This window comes from Crotalus tigris, unplaced genomic scaffold (assembly GCF_016545835.1).
Source record: "Crotalus tigris isolate CLP2741 ecotype Arizona unplaced genomic scaffold, ASM1654583v1 scf7180000018838.1047803, whole genome shotgun sequence".
In the NCBI taxonomy this organism is placed as follows: Eukaryota; Metazoa; Chordata; class Lepidosauria; order Squamata; family Viperidae; genus Crotalus; species Crotalus tigris.
This window is the reverse complement of record NW_024097227.1, coordinates 776636-801853: the sequence shown is the minus strand read 5'-3', so window position 1 is coordinate 801853 and position 25218 is coordinate 776636. Positions and strand designations below refer to the sequence as shown.

At 33.8% G+C, this 25218-nt stretch overlaps 1 protein-coding gene across 2 annotated transcripts in view; it reads left to right on the top strand.

The window, feature by feature from the left end:
- NGF (nerve growth factor) overlaps nucleotides 1-24992 on the top strand; it is a 96754-nt gene extending 71762 nt beyond the window's left edge. Inside the window, exons 2-3 of one of the 2 annotated variants that reach the window (XM_039356927.1) lie at nucleotides 21994-22020; nucleotides 24105-24992. In XM_039356927.1, coding sequence (XP_039212861.1) covers nucleotides 24117-24842 — 726 coding nt within the window. In that variant the 5' untranslated portion in view covers nucleotides 21994-22020; nucleotides 24105-24116 and the 3' untranslated portion in view covers nucleotides 24843-24992. The remainder of the gene's footprint in view (nucleotides 1-21993; nucleotides 22021-24104) is intronic. The other variant, XM_039356926.1, reaches the window with a different exon arrangement.
- The last annotated feature ends 226 nt before the right edge of the window (nucleotides 24993-25218 follow it).

The following is a 25218-nucleotide window of genomic DNA, read 5'->3' as shown; positions in this document are numbered from 1 at the left end:
AATAAATTAATAATTTGTCTAACATTATTCTTCATATACCTTCCAGTTATAAAACCCGTTTGATCCATATGTATTACATGATGCAAGACCCTCATGAGTCTATTAGCTAAAATTTTCGAAAAAATCTTATAATCTACATTTAAAAGAGATATAGGTCTATAATTCTTTGGTAAAGTGAGATCTTGATCTTCTTTTGGAATCAAGGATATAAAAGCTCTACCCCATGACGGGGGGAATCTCTGAACCCTGTAATATATTATTAAAAAGCTCCCTTAAAGGTTGAATCATCTCTTGTACCAAAGTTTTATAATAAATAGATGTCAATCCATCCGTACCCGGTGCTTTACCTAATTTTAATTCTTTAATTATTGTCTCAATTTCCTCACTAGTAATCAGACCATTAATTTCTTGTTTCTGATCTTCTGTTAGTTTAGGAAAATTAGCATCTTTTAAATAATTATCTATATCTAAAACCTGTACTTTAGTACTCATATATAATTTTTGATAATAATCTAAAAAAGATTTCTTAATCAACTCCTTCTGATATACCAACTTACCATTATAATTTATTTTATCTATAGTTCTCTGTCTCTGCTTCTTTCTCAATTGATAAGCCAACCATCTCCCTGTTTATTGGCATTACAAAATGTATTTTGTTTCATATACAATAAATTAGTTGCAGTTTGATCAGCCATCAACATATTAAATTGTGATTTAAGCAATTTTATAGATTCCTTAATCTTCTCATCTGTGGGATTTAAAATCAGGGCTTTTTCTTTTAATTTAATCTCATCTTCCAACTCTTTACGTTTTTGCACCTGCTTCTGTCTATGAACCTTATTCATTTGTATCAAAATCCCCCGCATATAAGCTTTACCTGCATCCCAGACCATTGACATTGAAGTTCCCTTATACATATTTAAAGCAAAATAATCCTTTAATTGCTCCTTTAATTTTTGAACTTTCTTTTCTTGTCTAAATAAATTTTCATTCATCCTCCAAGATCTCCTCTCCTCTTTGAATCTCTCTTTGATAAGTTTCCCTCCATTACTTCTTGTCCTGCCTTCAAGTGTTTTGGAAAATAGAATGACAGCCCCTTAAATATTAGAAGACTGCTGTCATGTCATCCCTAGTCCTTCTCTTCATTAGATTAGACATTGCCAGTTCCCGTAACTATTCTTCATATGTTTAAGCCTCCAGTCCCCTAATCATCTTTGCTGCTCTTCTCAGAACTTTTTCTAGAGTCTCAGTTTGTTTTTTATATCATGGTAACAAAAACTGAATGCAGTATTCCAAGTGTGGTCTCACCAATACAGTATAAAGCGGCACTAACACCTCATGTGATCATGATACTATCCCTCTGTTGATGCATCTCATTGGTATTTTTTGTAGCTGCAGCACACTACTGTCTCATACATAAGAGGCTGTCCACTAGGACTCGTAGATGCTTCTAACAGTACTGCTATTGAGCATGGTACCACCCATTTTATACATGTGCATTTGGTTTTTCTTGCCTAAATGTAGAACTTTATTTGTCTCACTGCTGAATTGTATTTTGTTGGATAAGGCCCAATATTTATATATGTCAAGATCCTTCTGGATCTTGAGCCTATTTTCTAAAGTGTTGGCTATTCCCCCCAGCTTAGTGTCATCTGCAAATTTGATTACTTCTCCTATCTTCTCATATAAATCATTTATGAAAATATTGAAGAGTATTGAGCATAATATAGAGCCTTGAGGTAGGTCTAAGTCAACTTACCATGGCCAACTTGCTGCGGTCAACTTGCCACGTCCAACTTTCCATAGGACAATTCAATATTGTATTAATCATTTCATTCAATTACTTTTATTGTTGCTGTTCATGTTTTCATCAAAATTATTGTAACCTTATATTTTTGGATTGACTTTATTTTATTATTATTGGCCATGGTTCCATTGAAAGTAATTTAACTTTTGAATTTGTTGAATTGTCCTGTGGTGAGTTGTCCCATGGCCCGTTCCTCCTGCATACTTCTCTCCATGTAGATGTAGCCCCACTGCAGTACCCACTGCATACCTCCCTCCATGTAGATGTAGCTCAATGGTTAATAAATTTCTGCAAACATTTTTGCATTTTTTCTTATTTGAAATACTTTTCTAAATTGACATTTTTGTTCAGTATTTGAAATATAATCAAGCATTTTGTGATTTTCTGTTTGAATTTCTCAAAATATGTATTCTTCCCAGTTGTTGTTCTTATGTTAGATTGAAAAAGAGTTGGAGAATGAATCTAGCCATCAAAAACATTTTCAGTTTCCCCCCCTTCAACATTTTTCTGAAATATTTTGTGTGCCATGTTAGCACAAAATTCTGGTGCTAAATGGCTTGACAGCATATAAAACAAAGAAGTAGTTTAGATAGTTGCATGGGGTTTGGCAAATAAATGGCACAAAGAAAAAAGAAAGCTCCTTTGTATTCTTAACTCATTATGTGTTTCTCTATTCTTTATGTAGTACAATCATTTTGCAACAACTGTTTGTTTCAGGCTTTTTTGTTTCTTTTCAGAAAAACACAAATAGCCTTTAGAAAATAATTCAGTTTGTCTTTAAAGTGAATCCATATGCATGGCTTTTGCATCCATAGTTATCATTATTAAGAATTTTGTGGCAAATTCTTAACTTCTATTTAAATACAGTGCTAAAATTATTACCCAAATCCTTCCCAAATACAATATTATTGTATAGAGTGATGTAAGCCTAAGTGCTGAATATTTATGATCTCCCATAGATTGGTACAAACAATATCTGCATGTATATTTAAAGCTCAGGTGAATCAGTTACTACATTTGTTAGCACTTTTTACAACTTGATGCCCACCCAATATCCTGAGACAGGAGTCAGAGAAAAATTCATTTACTTTGCAAACTTATTTAATTTCACATTTTCAAACCTACACATGAAATTTAATTAGCCTTCAAATTCCATATTTCTCTGAATTTTGCAGTTTCCCAAAGAATGCAAGAATTATTAAGGGAAAGCCTGTATAAAAATGCCTATATTCATGGAAAAATTATAGAAACTGACAGAGTCTCAGACATGAGAATAGAAAGTGAAAATTATAGTTTTGCTGATCATTAGTGATTTCAGTTTTGCTGATCATTATGACTTCAATTATCAGAGATCCTATTTGGAACTAATTAAATTTGAACATATCTAGAGGGCTCTAAATTAGGAAAGATTAATTTGTAACATAATCTTGACTCTCCAATGTTGCTAAATTTCAATTCCCAGAAACTCTAGATAGTGTGACCAGTGTTGAGGAATGCTGGGAACTCTATTCAAGAGCATCTGGAGGGCCAAAGGTTCTCCTCTCTGACAATATGAAATGTTAAATTTAAGATTTCTTACTGTGTTTTTTCCAATATTCTCTCTATCTTCTTTGGTTTGCCAAATGAAACTATTTTCAATTTCAGTCCTGGAGAGGAAAAATTCATATGTCTTGCTATTCTATAGCATCAGTTCAACACAATATTTATTTTTCACATCCTTACTTGATTTAATGGAAATTATATTTATGAAGAATGCCTATTTTTAGCATGAGAATATTTTTTTCACAAAACTTTATTGAATTTCAAAAGAATATAAAATACAAAAGAACAAAGAAAAACAAAGAAAAGGGAAGCAGGAGAAAAAAGAAATTAGGAGGTGCAGACAGAAAGGGGACAAAGCTGTAGAAAAAAGTAATTTCTGACCTTTTTTCAGCACGGACACAGCATAAAGTACAATGACCCTTTGAGCTAGTATAAACTATAGCCTACAGTATTTTAGTAGTCATAAACCCTTCTAGTCATCAAACCCTTCTAGTCATCAAATCCCAAAGTTAAAATTTCATTTCTTTCCATTTCAAGCAAAAAGTCCAAAAGTAGTTTGCAGAAATCAGCCTTTTCTTTAATCAAAACAGTTAATTTCACTATCTTTGCCAACTCCTTTAAGTTCACCATCCATTTGTCCATTGTTGGTATTTGTGTGTCCTTCCATTTCTGCACATTAAGAAGCCTTGTTGTTGCTACCATGTAAAAGAAAAAAGTTCCATTTTTTTCCAATTTGTTTGCCCATCCAACAAATCTAGAAGAAGGGAAGGAAGAATTATAGAATCATAACTGATTTCCCTTGACCATCCAAAGAAGATAAGAAAATGTGAAAATGAAAACAGACCCTGAAAAAGCAGGTGCTAACTTCAGTTACTTGTTTGGTGCGGCAATCCAAATGAATGTATCCGCAAGAAATCCAAGCCAGCCTTGGCTTGAATGCTTGGGACTCCTCTGCCTCTACTATCAATCTGCTTTTAGAATTTTTTAGTATTTCATTGCAGCATGCTTTTCTTTAACTTGAATTCATTATTCCATTCCATAATTCAAACCTTGCATTGGCGTTATAAAGAACAGGTCTTAACTGTTCTCAATGAAATATTTTCCAGGTATTTAAGAGTGGTATCATATACTTCATCTATCTTCTCAGGTCTAAATATTTCCAGTTCCTTCAAATTCTGTCAGATTCAGTTCCTAGGCCTCTAATCACATTTCTCACCTTTCTTCAAACCTATTTCTGTTTCTTGAAATACTTTAATGTGAGGTCCCCAAACAGGAGAAAGGACTTAAAGTAAATCTGACCAATGCAAAATAAAAGGGAATTATTGCTTCCTATGATTTATGTATTATACAGTGTTGATACAGCTAAAAGTGCATTGGCCTTTTTTATATTTAGTAAGTGCTAATTAGAATGTCATACAGGAGGGTACTTTTTCTCCTGATGCTTTGCTGAAATTAGCATCACATATATTTCACAATACCCGTTCACATCAGCATTGATTTTTAGTTTTTGATGCAGTTTTTGCTCTAATTATTGGATATTATAGTTTTTTCTCTCTGATATCATACATCAGAGAATTGGGGCAGGTTATACTTTCCATAAAATAAAACATAATTGAAACCAATATCTCTAATACATATTTAGCTTGTAATCATATAGTATTCAAAGATACTTTTTAGAACCACTATTATCAAGTCAGAAATGCTTCATTTAATTTCCTCTTTCTGTTAACAGAGTGCATTTGTTTCTGTTAAAGTTCATTTTCTTATTTGCAGTTTTTTTCTGAAAGCTAACAAAATTGTTTTGAATGTTCTTTCAGTCTTCTGGGATATTAGTTATCTCATCCAATTTTATGCCATTTGCAAATTTGATAAGCATTTCTACTTCTTTATTTGTTCATTTAGAAAATAAATATGAATGTTGATGAGTAGAAAGCTGAGGCTGGGACTTGGGGCAATCCACTTGTTTGAGAAAGACGCACTGATAAGCATTCCCTGGGTATGCTTTTCAAGCCAACAATGTATTCACCTAATTGACATGCCATCCAGCGTCCTACTCAGAATTGCGTGTGATACTTGCTCAAATGGATTGTTGAAATTAATGTGTACATATTGTACTTGATTCTTATACCCTGGTCATTCTCATTGGGCATTCTCCAAATCTTTTCCAGTTTGTTACTCATATTTTAAAACAAAAGAACATCAATGAGGCATAAAGGATTAGTGTACAAAAGTCTGGCTCATGCTGTTCATCATACTTGAAAATCACATCTGTCCTGGAGGATATGTACTTATACTTGAAACTCAGAAAGTGACGGGGGTGGCTGATTTAGACATTATCTCTGACTTTTTTGTGTGAAATTGTAATTATTTGGCTTATCTCTACAATTAATGGGGGATGAGGGGAATTCAAAAGAGACTGCCTTTTTCTGAATACTTTGAACAGTGGAACAGTAGAAAGTCACTCCTCAGAAGCCTTAGGCAACTGATAGACAGTGGGTTGTTTATAGTTAAAGCATTGGCATTTATATAATGTTATGTTTGCATAATTTCATAAGCACATAGAAGAAATATAGTTAGAAGTAATAGCTCTCTTACCACAACCTCAACTCCACCCTGATGATTCATGGAATTTACTATTTGGCGAAGCTTCACCATTCCTAATTGTACAGCTTTTGTCTGTTCTACAATAGTTCAATGCTTACTAGCCTCAGTGCACAGTCCAGTCTTATTTATTTATTATTTAAGAAAATTTATATGGCCACTCAGCTTATCTCAGTGGCTCTGGCAGCTTACAAGAATAAAAGCCCAATATAAAAAACAATAAAAAGCAATAATTCCCACCACCTTGGCGAGTTTAAATGGATAGTTATTGACTCAGTGTTCCTGAGGAGAATTGCTAGCTCCTATATGTTAAAGCAAATTCATAAACATGAAAATGCCCCATTTTATATTATAATAATATGATTGTCTTTTAGTATATAATTTATCACTACTATCCTTAGATTTGTTCTTATAGAAACCTAAAATATAAATTACATAAATTAAGAGTGAAAGTATAATCACATCTATCTGATTATTCCAGCACAGATGGCTAATTATTTGGGCTGCACATGTTTGGAAAATGATTAGGGAAAAGAGTTTTGAACCTCATGTAAGAGAATTCTTAAAGCAGCCCAACTTTTTCAGGCTTTTGTGCAATCTGGAAAAAAAAAAAAAGGCTGGTGCTGCTTTAAAGAGTTGACTGGCTGAATGGATATCTAGGGTACTCAATTTCAAAATATCTCTGGATGCCTTCATAGGTCAAAAGATTATATAAAAATAACAATTGGCCAAAGACAACGAATCACATTACTGCATCACCCCCAACTTAAAGAGGCCTGCCTGCCTAACCCAAAGGCTGAAGGGGAGGAAAATTTTATCATGATTGGTGGAAAACAGATAAGGTGGGGGCTGCATGAATTTCCTGGGGTTGCTGCTCAAAGTGATATTTAAATATAACAAAAGCAGCATTTTTCCAGGCCTATTTAGAAGTGTGCAAAAGGTATGCTTTCATCAATAGTGGATAGGTGCTCTGTTCAGATTAAGCCCAAATATTTCTGAATTATTTTACAAGTGTGCATAGTCCTATTAATTATAGAAGCAACTTAAAAAATAAGGAATATTTGTAAATAATCATTTTAGCCCCAAACACATAAAGTGAATAAAAATGTCTTATTACTCAAGAATGTTGGCATTCTCTTCAATATGATCTGTGTACATGTGCATTCCATTTATGTTTATATCATCTGACCTAGCAATGAAGTTTGCACTCTGAGAGAATCCCAGGGCTTCCTTTAGGTTTGACTCTAATAGATCTCATTAAAGACTCCTACCTTTTGATAAACTTCATTTTCACATTAATTTGTGTTGATTTAATTGAATTATTTTTATTGTCTTACTTCTACATCAAAGGATGGCCTCAGTTCAAGTTCATTTAACTGGGAATGCAGTTGACTGAGGCTAAATTTCTCTATTCACTCATTTTAGGAGTAAGTTTAACTGATCTGAGTAGATATATGTAGACTACAGAATCAGAGATGCTTTTTGAAATGTAATAGGAGATGTTTGTAAGAAGCAGATAACAAAGGCTATCCAAGTAGTCCAAAAGAGAACTTGGTCCTCAGGATACATGAGCCACCTCTAGTTTCAGATATGTTTGAACAAATAATCAATACCTTATAGACAAAATTTAGCAAATAGTTGGAGGTATTTTTTTAACATTTGTTATTACTAAAGTGCTCTTAACCATTTGAAATATGATGATATCCACAGGATAAATGTGCTGTGTGGAATCCACAATAGTACAAATGTTTTTTCCTTGTTAGCTTTATGTTTTCTTTTTAACAGTATGGATTTGTTAAGAGAATTTGGCTCTATTCCTGGCTTTTTTAATATACTCTGTTCTCCATTGTTATAAGTGCATATTCTTTCTTGTTTGAATGTTATACACAACTTTTCCACCATTTATTTTAAAAAGTCACTTCCACAGTTCTTAGGCAAGCTTGGTTTTCAGAGTGCTAATTTTAGAACTGTTTGCTCAGAGATCATTTTTGTCTTCAGTATCTAATTTGGATTAAATTATCTCGTATGTCAACAGAATTCAGCAGTGGCTGTGTAACCCTGTTAGCACTTAGAGTTGTCCAAGCAACAATACAGAACTCTGGGACCAGCTCTTCAGAGAATGATAAGGCCTTAAAAGGATGGGCTGACACTAACTCTTGTTGGTATTTAAAAGCATGTAAAGTTTTTCAATTTATTTATGTGGATATTATTTACATGTTCAACTTTTAGTTATAAATTAATTTGTAAATGAATCCATGCCAATTATCAAGTTGAATGGTATTATTAATAGGAACTGAAATAGAATCATGTTTGCTTTTGCCTTGCAAATTCTCACGGGAGAGAGGATTTGGTTCAACATTTTTCTCACTTTGTGAGATAACAATCCAATGTTGCAATAATCTCTTCAAAGGTGTTTCCCTTTGCTGTTCTTTTATTTCACCTGAAAAACCTGCCTCCTAATGCTATCAAAATCCTATTGATGCTTGCATTATACATTTTAATCTAATTTTTAAAAACAGCTTATACTATCTTTCAACAATGCCATAAACTATAGTTACTCTAGACTAGCCTGGGTGCTAAAATTGAACAGATAAATAACTTCATATCTCAATTATCCACATCCAGCTTCCTATGAAACAGATAATGCAGCTGCCCTTGTTCTATGTAATTCTGCTCTTAAAAACTATTCCTATGTAGCAACAATTAATTTTAGAAATCTCAGCCAGATAAATGAGCAGGATATCTGATTGTATCTGATTATATCTGGATACAACCACGCTTGAACTACAAAACTGTACACCAAAAACAACCCCTCTCCACAAACTGTTCTGCAAAATATAAGGTGTTTAAAAATTTGTATGAAAAGATGTCAACCTTAGAAAACAGATAAGATAATCTCACTGAAAATGAGAGATAGTAAGAAATTAAAGCCTAACATATGCAGTGCTCTTTAAAAGTAAAAAGAGATAAAATTGCCGGTTCTATATTACCTAGATGTATTTACTTCTGTAACTTGCATACTGAGGCAATATGCTTGGATTTGAGAAACATATATTCCTCTTGATTTGTCAGAATGGATGTTACACATTTATGACAATGTAAGAATCCAAATGTCCTGAAATCAAACAGTGATTTCAGCCAACCAAACACATTTATTTCTCAAACATATTTATTTTACTATTTTTCAGGCTGCCCATCTCCCTTTTGCTACTTGTTTGTATTTCCTTCTGATCACAAAGAAATGGTCCCAGATAATTAAAGGTCATAATAAGAGCAATGGAGGTACAGTGGTTAGAATGCGGTATTGCAGGCTAATTCTGCCGATTGCCAGCAGTTCGATTTTCACCAGCTCAAGGTTGTCTCAGCTTTCCATCCCTTTCGAAGTCGGTAAAATGAGGATCCAGATTATTGGGGCAATATGCTGACTCTGTAAACCACTTAGAGAGGGCTGCAAAGCACTATGAAGTGCTATATAAGCCTGAGTGCTATAATCTCACATAGATATATAACCAGTCATAATGGAAATGTGTTGAAATAGTTCAGAGAAATGTAGGTTGTTACAATGAAGACTGCTTTGATTAGTCATATTGACTAAATTTGCCATCAAAAATCACAAAGAACAAATAAGCAAGTGGTGTCAGTTTCTGGCCATGTCAGTTTCACCTAAGGCTAATTCACAGATTGATTTATTCAAATTGATGTACAGTATTACTTTTAAATTATTTTTAATTAAATATAAATTTTAGAACTACAGGTATATAGATAAGGAGATTGCTTATCATTTGTTTCTAGTTTAGTAAAGCAACATTTACTGTGGAAAAATAAAAAATATTCTGCCCAGCATACATTCTGAAAGGGTGCTAAAAGTCATTTAGGAGAGAGAATAAGTTGGCATGTTAAATTAATAGCTCTAATGGTTGAAAACATTGGACTTTTTAGTCTTGCAACAGGAGGAGTATTAGACTGCAGAGAGCTGTTGTGCATTCAAAATGTACACTCATGCTGTAAATATGAAAGGTGATCTCATAAAAAATAATGACTTCATAATGACTTAATTTTATAAAATAATAGAAATGAACACTCAGAATTTAGCATTATAAAAAAAAGTCTTCTTGGGATGTAATTAGGTTTCCAGTAAAGCTTACATTGTTGGGATTTCCCAGTAATCTATCATCCAAGCATTTTTTTTTTACTTTTTTTCAAATACAAAATTTCATTATTATTTTTTTTCAAAAACAACCAAAGTCACATTATATTGCTACTTAATTGAACTTAACATTTTATCTTCCCTCCAATGTAAAATAGCACTTTAGAGTTAGGACTATGGTTGACCCTATCACCTTTTTTTCTATCCTGATCTCCACTTCTCTCTAGACCTCCTGCTTCAGTTTTAAGGGATAAGAGAATAATTTGGCTTTAGTGGACAATTGTAGTTCAGTATCTGTTTTTTGAAGAATACATCACCAATAGATAAAGAATTCTACAAGTAAAATCATGAGATAGTAGCATAGATCTGTTATCAGTTTCTGAGAGATATAAAAGAAATACAGCTGGGTAAATATCTGCATATATCTGTCAGCATCTTTGATCAGTGTACTTAACAGTTATTATTAACCTTTAAAAATTCATTACTAATAATGTTAGTCTTGGTTCTTTCATCAAAAGCAAATAATCAGCTTTTTGCCAACACTCATCCAAGATAATTGTAAGAAGATGCTTTAGTATTCATTTATTAGCCCAGATTGTTAAATAAACATTATCTATGTATTTGTTATTCTGTTGTTGGCTGCAGTTCCTAGGAATAAAATATCTGGAATCTATTTACATAAACTAGTAAGTTTTTTTGTCCAAATACTGCCTGAAAATAGCATTAATTGTAGAGTTCACAGTATGTTCAATTTACATATAGGAAAATGCATTTAATGTCTCCTCTGTGTCAAATTTAATTCCTAATGATTTCATAGATACATCTACGTAGTGTACTTGGCAAAAACAACAAAAAACAAGTGGTTTTCCATGGCCATTTTCTGGCATATTTTTAACTTTCTAGTTCAAAGTATATTCTGTACACCTATATTATATATACCCCTGGTATTTCTTGGTATTCAGGTCTGGCATGCTTACCTTTTTCTGATCAGTCAGCATTGGCTAGTTACTTACCAGTTCATAATCTCAAAACACATTTTGTGGATTTAGAAAAATGAAATTATTTATCTTGAATATTTGCATTTTGTTGTTTGCATGTTTTATCTCCTTTAATGATTTAAAGCTTTCCTATGAGACAGGATCATGACAGGATTCACTATCTTAGAAGTAGTTTGATGGTTCCATGGCAGAGGTGTAATTTGAATTAGGATTTTCTCTGTTGTGTCTCAACCAGTGGTGGAATTCAGCCTGTTCACACTATTTCAGCAGAACCAGTAGCTCATTTTTTGTTGCCCAGGTCCAAAGTGGACTTCCGGTAGTGGCATCCACACAGAGAACTGGTTGTTCACATATTTGAATCCCACCACTGGTCTCAACTATTACATTTTATGTTCTTTGAATCTCAATGTTTCATGAAGAAAAATATGTTCTAAACTTAATAAACAGAGACCTACAAAGTTGCATAAGAACCAGATTAGTAATTGTAAAGTCTTAGTGATGCAAATAAGGGAATGGCAAAAAGCTGTTGAGTTCAGTGGAATGGAACATATGATGGATTTCAGAAAATGTGCAATCTTCCTTTGCTGAATGCAAGTTTGACTAAATGAAATGCCAAGAAGTATTGCTGTTTCTGGTATGAAATCAGGAAGCTTGATGCATCCATGTGATCCCTTACATCCTTTCGGCAGCCACCATTCCAAACAATTTCATTCCAAATTGATAAATTTGCAGGCTCTGACTCCCCAAAGCTTACTAATTCTTATGATTCCTAAATAGAAGCAGGAGAAAATTGATAGTACATTATGGAACATTAAAAAATATATTGATGCTCTTAAAATCTGTTTTGCTAATTGTTTCCAATAAAAACTTACTAAAGTCCAATTGATGCCACCTAGTTCTATTATGGACTATCTCTTCAACAGAACAAAAGTTTCATGAGTGTCCTTATGTAAAACTTTTGTTTGAAAAGTATACAACCCAACAATATGCCTTTAATTACTCATTTAAATGTATTGTGCCCGTTCTTCATGTTTTGTATTAGGAGCCATGACAAACCAATGAACACACCTACTTTACAAAGCAGGAGAACAAGCAGAATAAGAACTTGAAAAGGAAACTGTAATATCACTTCACAAGAATAATGTAGGCCAATTACAATGAAACAAAGTGAAAATTATGACGAACTAATACAGCACATTTTCCCTTTATTGGAGGACCAGTGGAAATATTTTAGGTCTCATGTTTGCCTAAGATTTAGCACTTTTTCAACACACATAGCACATTATCAATTATCAAAAATACCTTTGAAACAGGTTGTATTTACTGTATATGGGTGAGTTAAAATGTAGGCTGATTTTCCTAGCTAGAAACAAAGAAAAAAAATCCATTACATTTGAGCATTTTAAAAATTGAGCATTTTTAAAAGATGCATAAATTACCAATGTTTTTCATTGTTTTCTTCTTGATCTACTCTGATACCATTTTTAAAAAAAATCTACATTCATCTGGTGATTATAGCCAATGAGGAAGCTGTATAATGAGCACATATGTATAGTCTGCACCCATTTAAATGTACATCCAGTTGTACACAGAACCAATTTTTGTCACACTGTAATATCTTCAATCTCACACAATTGTATAGGAAAAACAATCTGTGGTAATTGCAGTAATGGTAAATTAGGAATTAGCACCTGTGAATCCATTAGTCTGCTATCAGATAGCTGAAAGAAGCTTAAGAGAAAATATATCACATTCAAAATGATAACTAAAAATGTGATTATATTTAACTATCAAGAAGTCTTCCTTTGTAATTAATCCATAATTGAAATAGCTTTTCTGCAGCAATACTGAAGTGACAGGATTTGGGCCTGAGCCAAAGGGCTGTCCCACAAGAGAGTTCAATATTACTCTCAAGCTTTGCAATTCCCCATTGCCAGATGTTTTCAAAAGCTGCCTGTGCTCAGTTGTGGTGTATTTAAAGCTCACTTGTGGTGTATCTAAAACTATCCCTTTTGAAATGTTGTTACTCTGTGGAGCTTGTGGGTGTTCTGTTTATCCATTTGTACAATCTCTTTCCTCACCTCACCTCCCAGATCCTGACCCTAATAGTTTTTTCTAAAGGAAAAGCAGCTTGGTGGCTTTTTTTTCTCCCTTTCACAGAAACTGCCAGAATTTCTTTCCCTTTTTTATTTTGTATATGACCAGGTACATATATTGTTTTTAATATAAAGTAAAGATGTAACTGATGGGAAGGTAAGGGCTGAGTTTTTGGTTTGGTTTGGTTTCCTTTCTGTATGGAATGAAATAAGAGGATTTTTGTTGCTCTAGTCTAGAACTTCAAAACTTGGAGAAAGACAGCAATTATGTGAAATCCTTAATTCTTGGTCTCAGTATTTTGAAGTTGGCAGAAATCAATAGAAGATTATCTTCAAACTGCTGTTGAATAAAAATAGTGACCCTTTATTTTTCAAAGGAGGTTTTTTTTCCTGAGAAAGTTTCCCAGATTATTTTTTGCCTTTTTACAGGGCTCCTTTAGAAAACAAATATGTTACTAATATTTGAAAGATTGATGAGAATTTTCTTTTTCAATTGAAGAAATTCTGTGAAGTGATTCCTCAGTTACTGTACTCAGAAAGAGAATTGATAATTTCAAAAGTACATGCTTGCACAGCTCTATTACAAATTATAGGCTTTCCACAGTAAAAGTAAATCTCCAAACTATAAACCAAATCAGGATTGTAAAATGAGATATCAAGAGTATCCAATTGCTGATTCTTAGAGAGTGATAGAAATCCAAAATGAGCTTTTTTTTAAATCCACCAGAATTGTTTCATCTAGTTGTTCTAAAGGTTTATTTCTCTTTATTAAGAAATTAAGATTGTTTTTCTTCCCTAAAGTTAATGACTAAGTACTGGGCATTGGTTATAACTGAAAGAAAATCATTGCTGTAAGGATGGGAAAAAATTCTAATTTCTGAATGGAATTATTTGAATTTATGTTTTTTTAGACTTAAATGTCTAAACTGAATGGAGTTAGTGGTGAGGGAGAGAGTGTCTGCTTTCCTTCATTCTATAGGTGTGGGGGGGGGGGAAGAAACCTGCACTTAACCTTAAGGATTATTTTACTCAAATAAACCACATCTCTTAGGGTAGATGGGATCTATGGCGCTCTTGTTAATCCAAGCCAGTTCTCTGACTAGACAGTTGTTCTTTGTTCAAGATGTCATGGTCAAATGTAACCAGAAAAATGAAACCCTAGAAGATTGTGAGTCTTTTTAAGGTAATTATATGTTTATCAAGCAAATTTGGGATAGCAGGTTTTCATCTCTTCCCCCTGACCTTTGCTACTGAGATAGTGAAACTCTTGATGATCTGAAACCACTCTTTGATAGCCCAGCCTTTATTATAGCCATCCCTATCATTGACATTTTGTCAGATATCAAAAGCATTATGGTTCCCTATTATTTAAATATAGCATAGGGTAGTTGTGGTATGTTATACTCAGAGTATATTTTATGTAATTACAATATTTATATATTGCCTCTTCAGAATTCAAGCCTAGTTGATCCTAATATGAAGTGGAATCAAGAAGTGGTCACAGTTGACAGAGCCCTGAGGAGAAGGGCAGGGATGAGACATGGAAGTCTAAGTTAAGGATCCTATTTACTTCCTTTTGCATCAGACCATCAGCGCTCATCTTCTGTTCATGGAATAGTGAAAGGCATGTTTGTCTGGGTATAAAATGTCTCAAGACAGCTTTTACCAAAAAATTAAAACCAATAATCCTGTATCAGAGTCACTATATTCCAATCTAAAATAATTTCATAAACCAGCTTCTTGCAACCTACTCTTTATCTTTTGGGAATGAGGTCAATTATAGTACAACACATCTCAATTGAACAACTTTGGAGTAAGCTACAATAAACAAGAATATAGATTCAAAAACTATAAATCTATTGAATGAAGTAAATAAGGAGTCATTTTTGAAAAACTTCTGATAAAAATATAACCTTTGTGTCATGTGTAATAAAGGGCAGGCTCTTTCTTTAATTATTAGTCCTATTTAAAAGTAAATTTATTCTGAAAAAGCACAAAAGGGAAAGGGAATATAGATTTGACGTGAGCAAGTCTTCTGTTACCTTCATGTTAGCAATATGAACAAATATTTCAGAAAATCAAACCAGAGTTTAAATATATCATCCAACAACAACGTCAAAGTTAATACTATATAGGTAATTATATTAAGCAATTCCTTTGTAATAAATTTATATTGATGATTTGTCTTGAATTTTCTGATTGTAGCTACAAGAGGTATTTCACCAAGACAAAATTCTGCATTTCAGAAATATAAATTGTTCATTTTAGATTATCTACTCTGCATCAAAACCTTCTCAGATTTCCTAAGAATTCGTTTGCAAAGATCAAGAATATGAGTTATCCAATCTTAGTTCATTAAGGAACACATTTGTGTCATAGATTTTTTTAGGGTAAACATTTGTTTTAAATAGATACAACCACTGCAAGACATCAGATGCAACCTCTAACTGACATACTGTATGTAATCCTGCTAATGTTTTGCAGAAGTTAATGGTATTTGACTCATTGTTATGTTAGCATCTGACTGACTACTGCTAAGTAATTTTCCAGTAAAAATTGCATAGGTTTACAAAATATTTTGAAGATTTCAAATTTTGATATGTATCCAGACAAAGTTCTAAAGAGCTGGTACACTGCTTGGCATATGTGACAAGATGTTTTAATCAGATCACCAATAAATGATAAACATATTTTTAAACCTTACCAGTCACTTCATCAAAGACACTAGGTCCCACCATGATAAAAAAATAAGTTATTTACTTTTCCCATGAATGGGAATTGGCATTCTGTTATAATATTTATAATGTATAATATTATAAGTTATGTTTAAAGTTTCTAAAACTTTAATATGAATATTAGAAATGTTAAATGTTTATATTGGTTTGGATATTAGCATTAGATGTTTGTGTAATGCAATAATCATTGGTCATAATTTATATTGTGATTTTTGGTTTTAATTGTATTGTTCTTAAATAGAAGGTTGTTCCCACTTGTTCCCACCCACACCCACACCCAATTCCACTGAAAAACCTAGTTTGGGCCTCAATAGTATCCTACATGAGAAGGTGCATAGATTTGGCTGCTTACTATTAAAATGATTAAAATGAATAGGTTTCATATAGTTCAAATAGGAAAAACAAAAACAATTTAGATCTAGATTGACAACTTGCAAATAAAGTTTTCATTTTGGCATATAGTAAAATGTTAATCCTTGCAGACTGGATAGATAATAAAAAATACTGAAATACTGACAGATACTGTCCTTAACTTAATTTTCTTGATAGAGCTTCATTTATTGGATCTATCATTGTTACAGTATCTGGAAAATATATCAAAAAAGAATATTAAAGATACTGCTGAATTGGGTTTCTTTTCCTTGTGAAAACAAATTGTGGGTTGAAATAGAAACTTGTGTTTTCTTAGTATAGCAGTAGTTGGAAGTCCTATTCAATTGTTTTTGGCATGAGCCAATGCTAGTAGTTTTGTGTTTAACAATGCTTACAGTGGTAGATTTTATAGCAGAAATGTTGTTTTAATAAGATAGCCCTACACAAATATAATCCAGTACATTTTGCATTTGTGGAAAGATGAGAACACATAAATTTTGGCATATGTGTGGAACAAAAAATTTTTTTAACAAAGGCTGTACTCCAGAACATAGATTACAGTATAATGAAATATATTGTTAAGGGATTGGGATTGGCTAAGAATCCTTTTGGGTTCCCTTCCAACTCTGTAATTCCTGATAATAAAATTTACATTTGGACAGGGTTCAATAGAACTAGTAGGAGGGTTGGAATCCTTTCAAAGGCCCATGCAGAATGGCCAAATACCTTTTGATTTGAAGATTGCTCTCAATAATTGAATTCTTCTGGAATAGACCAAGACATTTGGGAATCATGGCTTAGTTTCCCTCTCTCCTCCCAGTTATGGAATGTATTAATGCAGAGATCAGAGCAAAGAAAGAACAAAACATGCAGTCTTTATTTTCTGAAGCTAGTGTTAAGTAGAAAATGAGAATTAGAAATTTAGAAAGATTTTGGAAGATTTGGTGGTGATTGTTGGGGGTGTTAAACTAAGAACTATCATCTGTTCTCAAACAGCATGTTTAAAAATGTTCAAATGGTACAAGGAGCCTAAATCTAAAGAAAATAAATATTGTTATCAGTATTGTTTACAGACAAGAAAGCAGATCAGATAATTATTTGATTTTCTGTCGGCTAGAGCAGTGATTCTTAACCTTTTTAATGCCGCGACCCCCAACCGGTCATAAGTCGAGGACTTTCCCTGCGCAGGAGTGCCGCGCATGCGTGGTGCCACCCCCTGCGCCAGCTGAGGCATAGCTGGCAAGCAGCAGAGATGGCGCAGGCCAACCACCAGAGGTAAGGCACCCACCGGGCCCCACGTGCGCCAGCAACCCTCCCTGCGCCCGCCGACCTCCCACCTCCCACCCCTGGCCCTCTTTTACTTACATTTTTAGTAGTTGCTCAGCAGGGAGGGGTGGAAACTTCCAGACAGCTCGCCTTCGCTGCAGACAACTTGCAGCACCGTTTGCAGAATGGGACTTTTGGCGGGCTCAGCAGGGCAGAGACAGCCTGGACAATTCCTATTGGCTTTTGAAAGCCAATAGAATTAGACTCTATTCAAGAGAGTCTATTCTATTGGCTTTCAAAAGCCAATAGAATAAAAGGGAGTAGCACAGCTAAGGAAAAGGGGGAAAAATGGCGGACTGCGTTGTTTGGCGACCCCCGTGAAATGGTCGTTCAACCCCAAATGGGGTCCCGACCCTCAGGTTGAGAACCACTGGGCTAGAGCATCTCTTGCTGAGATTTAAAAAGCTGTGTGGAGTGATACGGAGAGCCTATTTCGGTGGACTCAAGAAGTCAACACAGGAGGAAACAGGCACAAAGAAGCTCATGGGACAATAGAGGGGAAAGGAAAAAGAAGAAAATCAATGATGGAAAGCAAGAAGACATGGGATACATAGAAAAGTGAAGTATAAGGAATTAGAAAAGGGGAAAGGATCATAGAAAAATGCATTAGCTAATAAGCTTCCCTTCTGCTGCAAAATATTTGCAATCTGGGTTTTTAATAGTAATCTTTGTTATTAGAGGGCCCAGTATAGAATCTATTCGATGTACTGTGACAGCCTCAGACCCACAGCTAATCACCGTGTTATGCCTATAGACTATAATAATAAGGTGACTCACAAGGTGACCAGAAAAGCACAAGACAAAGGGAGCCATAAAGGATCTATACTTAATCCTTGTCTAAGGAGAACATCCAAGTCATCCAATTTGAATTTATTTAGGAAAACCTTTGACATTAATGAGGACTGTGAATAGATGCAAATGTTTGTTTTTTTGTTTGAAATGTACAAGGTGTGTGTGTGTGTGTGTGTGTGTGTGTGTGTGTGTGTGTGTAAGTGGTTGTGTGTCCTACAGACATATCTGGTGTAGTTCACTCCTTTAAATTCAATAATATGTGTGAAACTGAATGGTGCAGGCTACTTCTTGAAAACAGGTTGTAGATACTGACCAATGTAACATAGTTGTCTATAGGGGCATGGGTTGGTCATTCTCCTCTTGCAGGTCAAGATAGGAGACCATTTCTCAGCACCTGACAGATACTCTGTGCTTTACAAATCTCTGTTCCTTCCCACAGTTTTTTGATAGAGGAGGTACCTATTTTTCCTCCCTTTAGAAAGGGCTTGCCTCTTGCTTTCCAGCCTTAGAGATGAAGAGAGAACCTGAGGATATCCTTGACTGCTTCAGAGGTATCAGTTGAGATCAGTGGTAAGCAGGAAGCTGAGCAATCTAGCAAATTTCTCGATTGCTCCACAAAACTAGGCAATTTTTATTAATTCCTGACAAAGTAGGGATTGTAGCTAAGAAACAGCACTATGACTACTTTCTCTCTTGAGAAAGTAGAGAGTGTGGTTTGATTATATATTTCAAAACTGCTGCATTTTAAGCTTGCTTGTCTCCAATACCAACATCTTACTTTTGGAGAATTTTTATTAAAATGATGATATGAGACCAGAAAGATTCTGGCTAAAGTTCCCACTTGATATGGAATTCAGCAGGTGACTTAAATTCAATTATTATTTCTGTCCCATCTTGAACTCTTTGAGGAACAGGGGATACATACAAGTTAATAAATAGTGACAAAGATTGTTCTTTGGATGTTTTCGAAATGTTTAATTCTTTTATGTAGCAGATTCCACCAAAGACTTTCACAAGACTTTCCTGTAGCACACTTTGTGAACATTTTCTAATTTCTACTTGTGGCATAATTATTGCCTGAATATTGCCACCTCTAATTAACTTTATCTTTCTTTAATTTGGAGGCATGTATATGATTTTTTTATACTTTTAAAAAAGCTTACTGGGAGTTAATAACTAATCTTAAAAACTGATGCTTGACATGTTCCTTTGTTTTTTTAAATAAGCTCCTGTGGATTTAGTGTTACTTTTGAAAAAGCAAACATAAAGCCATAATTGATTGAAGACTCCTGAATCTATAAAAATTCAAATTCTTTTCTTTTAATAAATCAATATTACATAACCCTAGAGCCATTAGTTTTACCATAGACTAAGAAGTGTGTTATGCCTCCGAAATCCCAGTCAGTTATTTGACACAATGCTACTAGCAAAAGAATATGTTACATTTTTTGGTACATTGCCTTTAGCAGTATGGAAAGTTTTGTTTTGTTTTGTATTTAATCTTTTCTTAGCATATCATTTGAGTTGCAAAGTGCTAATGGTTCTTTTTAAAACACAGTTTGATTTCCTCTAGATTTATCTATATGAAATAACTATTGTCTTCTTTTGTCTGCTCAAAATAATCAAAACATATCAATTATACTGGTAAGTTTGTATTATGAGGGCTCCATTTATATTATTTAATTATAATTAATACAAAAGAGTCATTTGATTAACATATAGATATGTATATCATTAAATGATTTTAATATTTGATTGATAGTTGCAATCTGATGCTTAATCTGGATGAAAGTGGATTCTTCTGAGGAATAAGGATTTTAAAATTAGAAAGGCATGATCTAAGGTTTATAGTTTTCTATGGTACAATAAAATTAAGATTAATGTAAACTTTAATAGTCATTATATATATTAGAAGTGCCATATTGACAATATGGAATAGATATAAACCCAGCCTTTGATCAAAAATGTATTTATGGATTTTAGCAATAGAAGATTCTAGAGTAAAAAACAATACATAAAAAGAAAAGATTAGCTTATCAAGAGTTGTTAGAAAAGGAACATGGAAAGTATAAGATGAAATCAAAAAAGGAATTGACTGCAGAGGGATTTAGTTTTCAATAGTTTCATATATATAGCTAAGAAAAATATTTTTAAGGACATTTGAAATTGAGCAGCAGGAGACAAAATTTGAACCTAACTATGTACAAATGATGAACATATAATTGCTAAAATTTACATGTTTATTAAAATTTGAAATGAAAGAATACGTGAAAGAGTATGATAAAATGGGCTGAGAACTTTAGACAAAATATACTGATGAAATAGTCAGAAAATATGTGATTAGATTAAAATTTATTTTATAAACTAAAAGAAATTTTTCATTAAATGATGTACCATTGGTATAAGAATCCAGAAAAATTGTCTAGAATGTATGAAGATACTTCAAATTTACGTTGGAAATGTGGACAGCCTGCTGGACTTGTAAAAACAAAAACCCAGAAATTTTGGGTTGAAATACATAGAGTAATACAAAGAATTTTAAAAAACAAGAACATTCAATTAAAACTGTAACTTTTCTTGCTGGGGTTAATGGATAGCCAGTTAGAAAAGAGCCAATAAAGATTATTTTTATATATGGTTAGTGCTGCAAGTCTGAATGGAGAGATGGTTGGTGAAGATGACAGAATTAGCAGCAATTACAAATTTAACTTGTTTGATTAGAGAATGATCAATAATTATTAGTGACCGGAAACCCCTATGGACTTTTTGTTGAAAAAAGAGAAAAATGAACTTGTGATTTACAGGTTTGAAGATTAGAAAGGGTAACTTATGAAAAGAAGGAAATTATGAAGTAACCTTAGAACCAGACGACACAATAAAAATGATCTATAACCTCTGACAAGAAGTCTGGAAACCACTTCTTTACAATCTTTCTTGTCCTTTTCTTCCTTTTTCTTTTTATATATATATTTTTTCACTTTTTACCATTCTTTGTTATTTTCTCTTATGGTTTTTACTTTGTGAAAATTTCTCTAATAGAAACTGGGTTTTTTTAGAAGTTGATAGCAAATCTAAGAATGTTAAAAGAGTTTGGCAGGCTGATTCATAAATTATATCTGTGCCCCTGAATTCTCAGCATGGATTAATGCATTACTACCAAACTAGTAATTATTTTTAATAGTGTATTTTAATACTGAGTCTGATTTGGGTTATACTATGTAAAAATAGTGGGGGGAAATTGGGGAGAGATTGAGTGAAATAAATGATCTTGGATCTTTCTTGGGGTTTAAGAACTTTTTTGAAGTTGATGCAAACTGCTATACTGTGGCGGACAACAAAATATCTTTACATCTGCCACACTATACTTTCTACATATTAATGCATCAGAAGCACTACTGTTTCAGCTATTGTAAAAATCTTCTTTGAGTAAGCTTGCACTTTTGCTTGAGCATATAGCTGCACACAATGACTTTGTGAATATTTATAAAATTACTTTCTGAGAAGCTAAACTATTTTCCAGATTCTGAACAAATTATCCAATCTTATTTTTTTAAAGCTCGTATTTTGTATTTTACAGAACCTAGCCCTGCTTGAAAATATAAAGGTAAATGACAATATTTTCCATTATCACCTTGCTGTTAATAATTTCTTTTTAAATTTCTTGCTAATCTAATTCTAAACAAAAGTTCTGATTAAGATTTTAATGTCCAAAATCTCAAAAATTCATCTTTAATTGTTGCTATGTTAACATAACATCCCCTTCTTCCACACTGTTAGAAATACAAATAGCGTTTATTCACATACCTAATCACTTTTTCCTTTTTAGTACAGAGTGATGAATCTCAAGTGACTTACAGTAAACACATCTGATGTAGATCTATTTCAGGGTGTGCCTATACTGTCTTTAAATTTTGTTGCACAAACTTTTTTAATTAGCATATCTGTTGACATCAAGAAACTCATTTGACATGTTCTGAATTGTTGCCATGGCCTCAGTGCTCCAAGTGAATCAGAGAAATTAAAGCTTCTGGTGCCTCTCTGAGCTGTACTGTAACCAGGGCTTTTTTTGTCATAGAACGCCCAGAACGGACTTCTGGCACCTTTTTTGGCTGGAATCTTGTAGGTTCCTTTTTTTTTTTTTTTTTTTTTTTTACAAAAAAAGCATTGATTGTAACACATTTGGTTTAGAAGTAATTTCCTCTTGCAGCACAATCATCTAGCTCTGTTTGTCTCCAGCTTTTGTAGTGCAGTCAGAATGGTGAAGATGGATAGGGATACGGTATATGGGCTGCATAAATCAAAATAAACATTAGATGGCCGTTACAAAATAAAACTCAAACCTGCTGCTGCCATCTTCTGGCTGGCTGTATTTTTGCAAGCTGAAATACTATACCTCAAAACTTAGTTACATTGCCTCTTGGAATTTTCCTTTCTTGTGATTTTAGCAAATACTTGGCATACAATCTGTTACCTTAGCAACCACTCTGAGTAATTGATGAGTATCCTCAGATTAAGAGTATTGATTATCTATTAAATCTACTACTGAAGATATAAATTATCTGTGGTATGCCTCAAAGTATAAATTATCTGAAGCATCCTAGCAAAAAAGAACTTTGAATTTGATACAAATTATTGGCTTTAGCAAAGTATAACTGCAGGAAACAAGAGGATCTATGGTTTGTCAAAGAGCTCCGACAATAATGACTGGCCTTTGTCTTGAAGGATTTCAGAATGGATGGCAGAACTAAAGATAAACAACAAAGTCTGAATCATTCTTCGCTAAGAGGTTTTAGGCTTTTGTCTACTCAGTGCAAGAGAAAGAGAATCTGTTTTCAGAACTTTTACTCAGTTTAAACTATGGCCACAATCCAATACAAGATTAAATCCCTTAAAGTCAATGAATCTAAGCAGATTTAACTGGGTGTTGGATTTGTCCCATGGTTCATTGTACTGATAGTTCTCTGGGGAAACTGACAATTCTATAACTAATATCAGGTCAGGACTTGCATAATAGCTTTTATTCCAGTAGCAAAAGTAGCATTTTACACCTTGGTATCGAGAAGCTTTTGAGAAATTGAAGTAAGCGCAGCTTAGAACAAATTATTCTTCCACAGCCTATTTAGTTACGTATGTCTAATTTAGCAATATCTTTGTGCTGTCCTTTCTGATTCTTTTTGTGAACATGTGGCTCATGGAAATCTAGATGCAAATATAGAGTATAATTGAGCTACTTTTCTTTTTTACATATTTTTACTGTAGAATTTCCAATTTAACCTTATAGAGATTCTTGTCAATATCTGTTCTCCATATTAATAAATACAGAAACTGCTTGAAATAAGTTATATTATAGTACTTCAGGAATTAACATTAACCCTGGTATTATTTTGTATATTTGTTTGTTTATATGCCATCCATCTCACTGATTAAGCAACTCTGGGTGGCGTATTAACTCCTAGCGTCCCCATTTTATTAAGCAGGCTTGCTATTTGAATGATCCTTTCCGCAGTGGGAAAGAAAAAACAGCATCTGGTATCCACATGGCTGGGCCTCTCGTAAGACGGTGAAATGTCTTAACTGTACATTTTCCCTGGCATTGCTGCATTAGCACATCTCTCCACTCCTCTTGGAATGCATGTTTTTCTATGTTGTCTTTGCTCACAGTAACATTCTTGGTCTGATCTCTCCTAGGTGCATAGCGTAATGTCCATGCTGTGCTACACTCTGATTATAGCATTTCTGATTGGCATATGGGCAGCACCAAAATCTGAAGATAATGTCCCTCTGGGGTCCCCTGCAACATCTGACCTTTCTGACACCAGCTGTGCTAAAACTCATGAAGCTCTGAAAACATCTCGAAACACAGATCAGCACTATCCTGCTCCTAAAAAGGCAGAGGATCAAGAATTTGGGTCAGCAGCAAATATCATTGTGGATCCAAAGCTTTTTCAGAAGAGGCGGTTCCAGTCACCTCGTGTTTTGTTCAGCACTCAGCCCCCACCATTGTCAAGAGATGAGCAAAGTGTGGACAATGCAAACTCTCTTAATAGGAATATCCGGGCCAAACGTGAAGATCATCCTGTGCATAAACGAGGGGAATATTCTGTGTGTGACAGTGTCAATGTCTGGGTTGCCAACAAAACCACAGCAACGGACATCAGAGGCAATCTGGTGACTGTGATGGTGGATGTAAACATTAATAACAATGTCTACAAGCAGTACTTTTTTGAGACCAAGTGTAGAAATCCAAACCCAGTACCAACTGGGTGCAGGGGCATTGATGCCAGGCATTGGAATTCGTATTGCACCACAACAAACACATTTGTCAAGGCATTAACCATGGAAGGCAATCAGGCATCCTGGCGCTTCATTCGGATTGACAGTGCCTGTGTGTGTGTAATCAGTAGAAAAAATGAGAACTTTGGATAAACCATTGATTGCTCCAATACTCACTTTCTCCCCACCCCCTACCTCAGCCTGTAAATTATTTTAAATTATGAGGGCTCTATGATATATTTATAGTTTATACAATGAAATAAACAAATCATCATAATTTATTAAATCCTTTTGAAAACTGAATACATGATGTGAGCATTAATGGCATTTTTTCCTGTTAAATGTTTTAGCTTTTCTTAGACATGCTTGTCACTGAAAAGTTTCTGAAAAGAATGTATGGTAGTTTTCAGTGCCCTGCACTTGATCTTTTTATTTAATGTGTAATGCTCTGTTACTCTGCATTAGATCAAACTTCATTATATACAAGTCCATTAGGAAAATTCTCCCTCTCCTGGCCCAGAAATTTTTA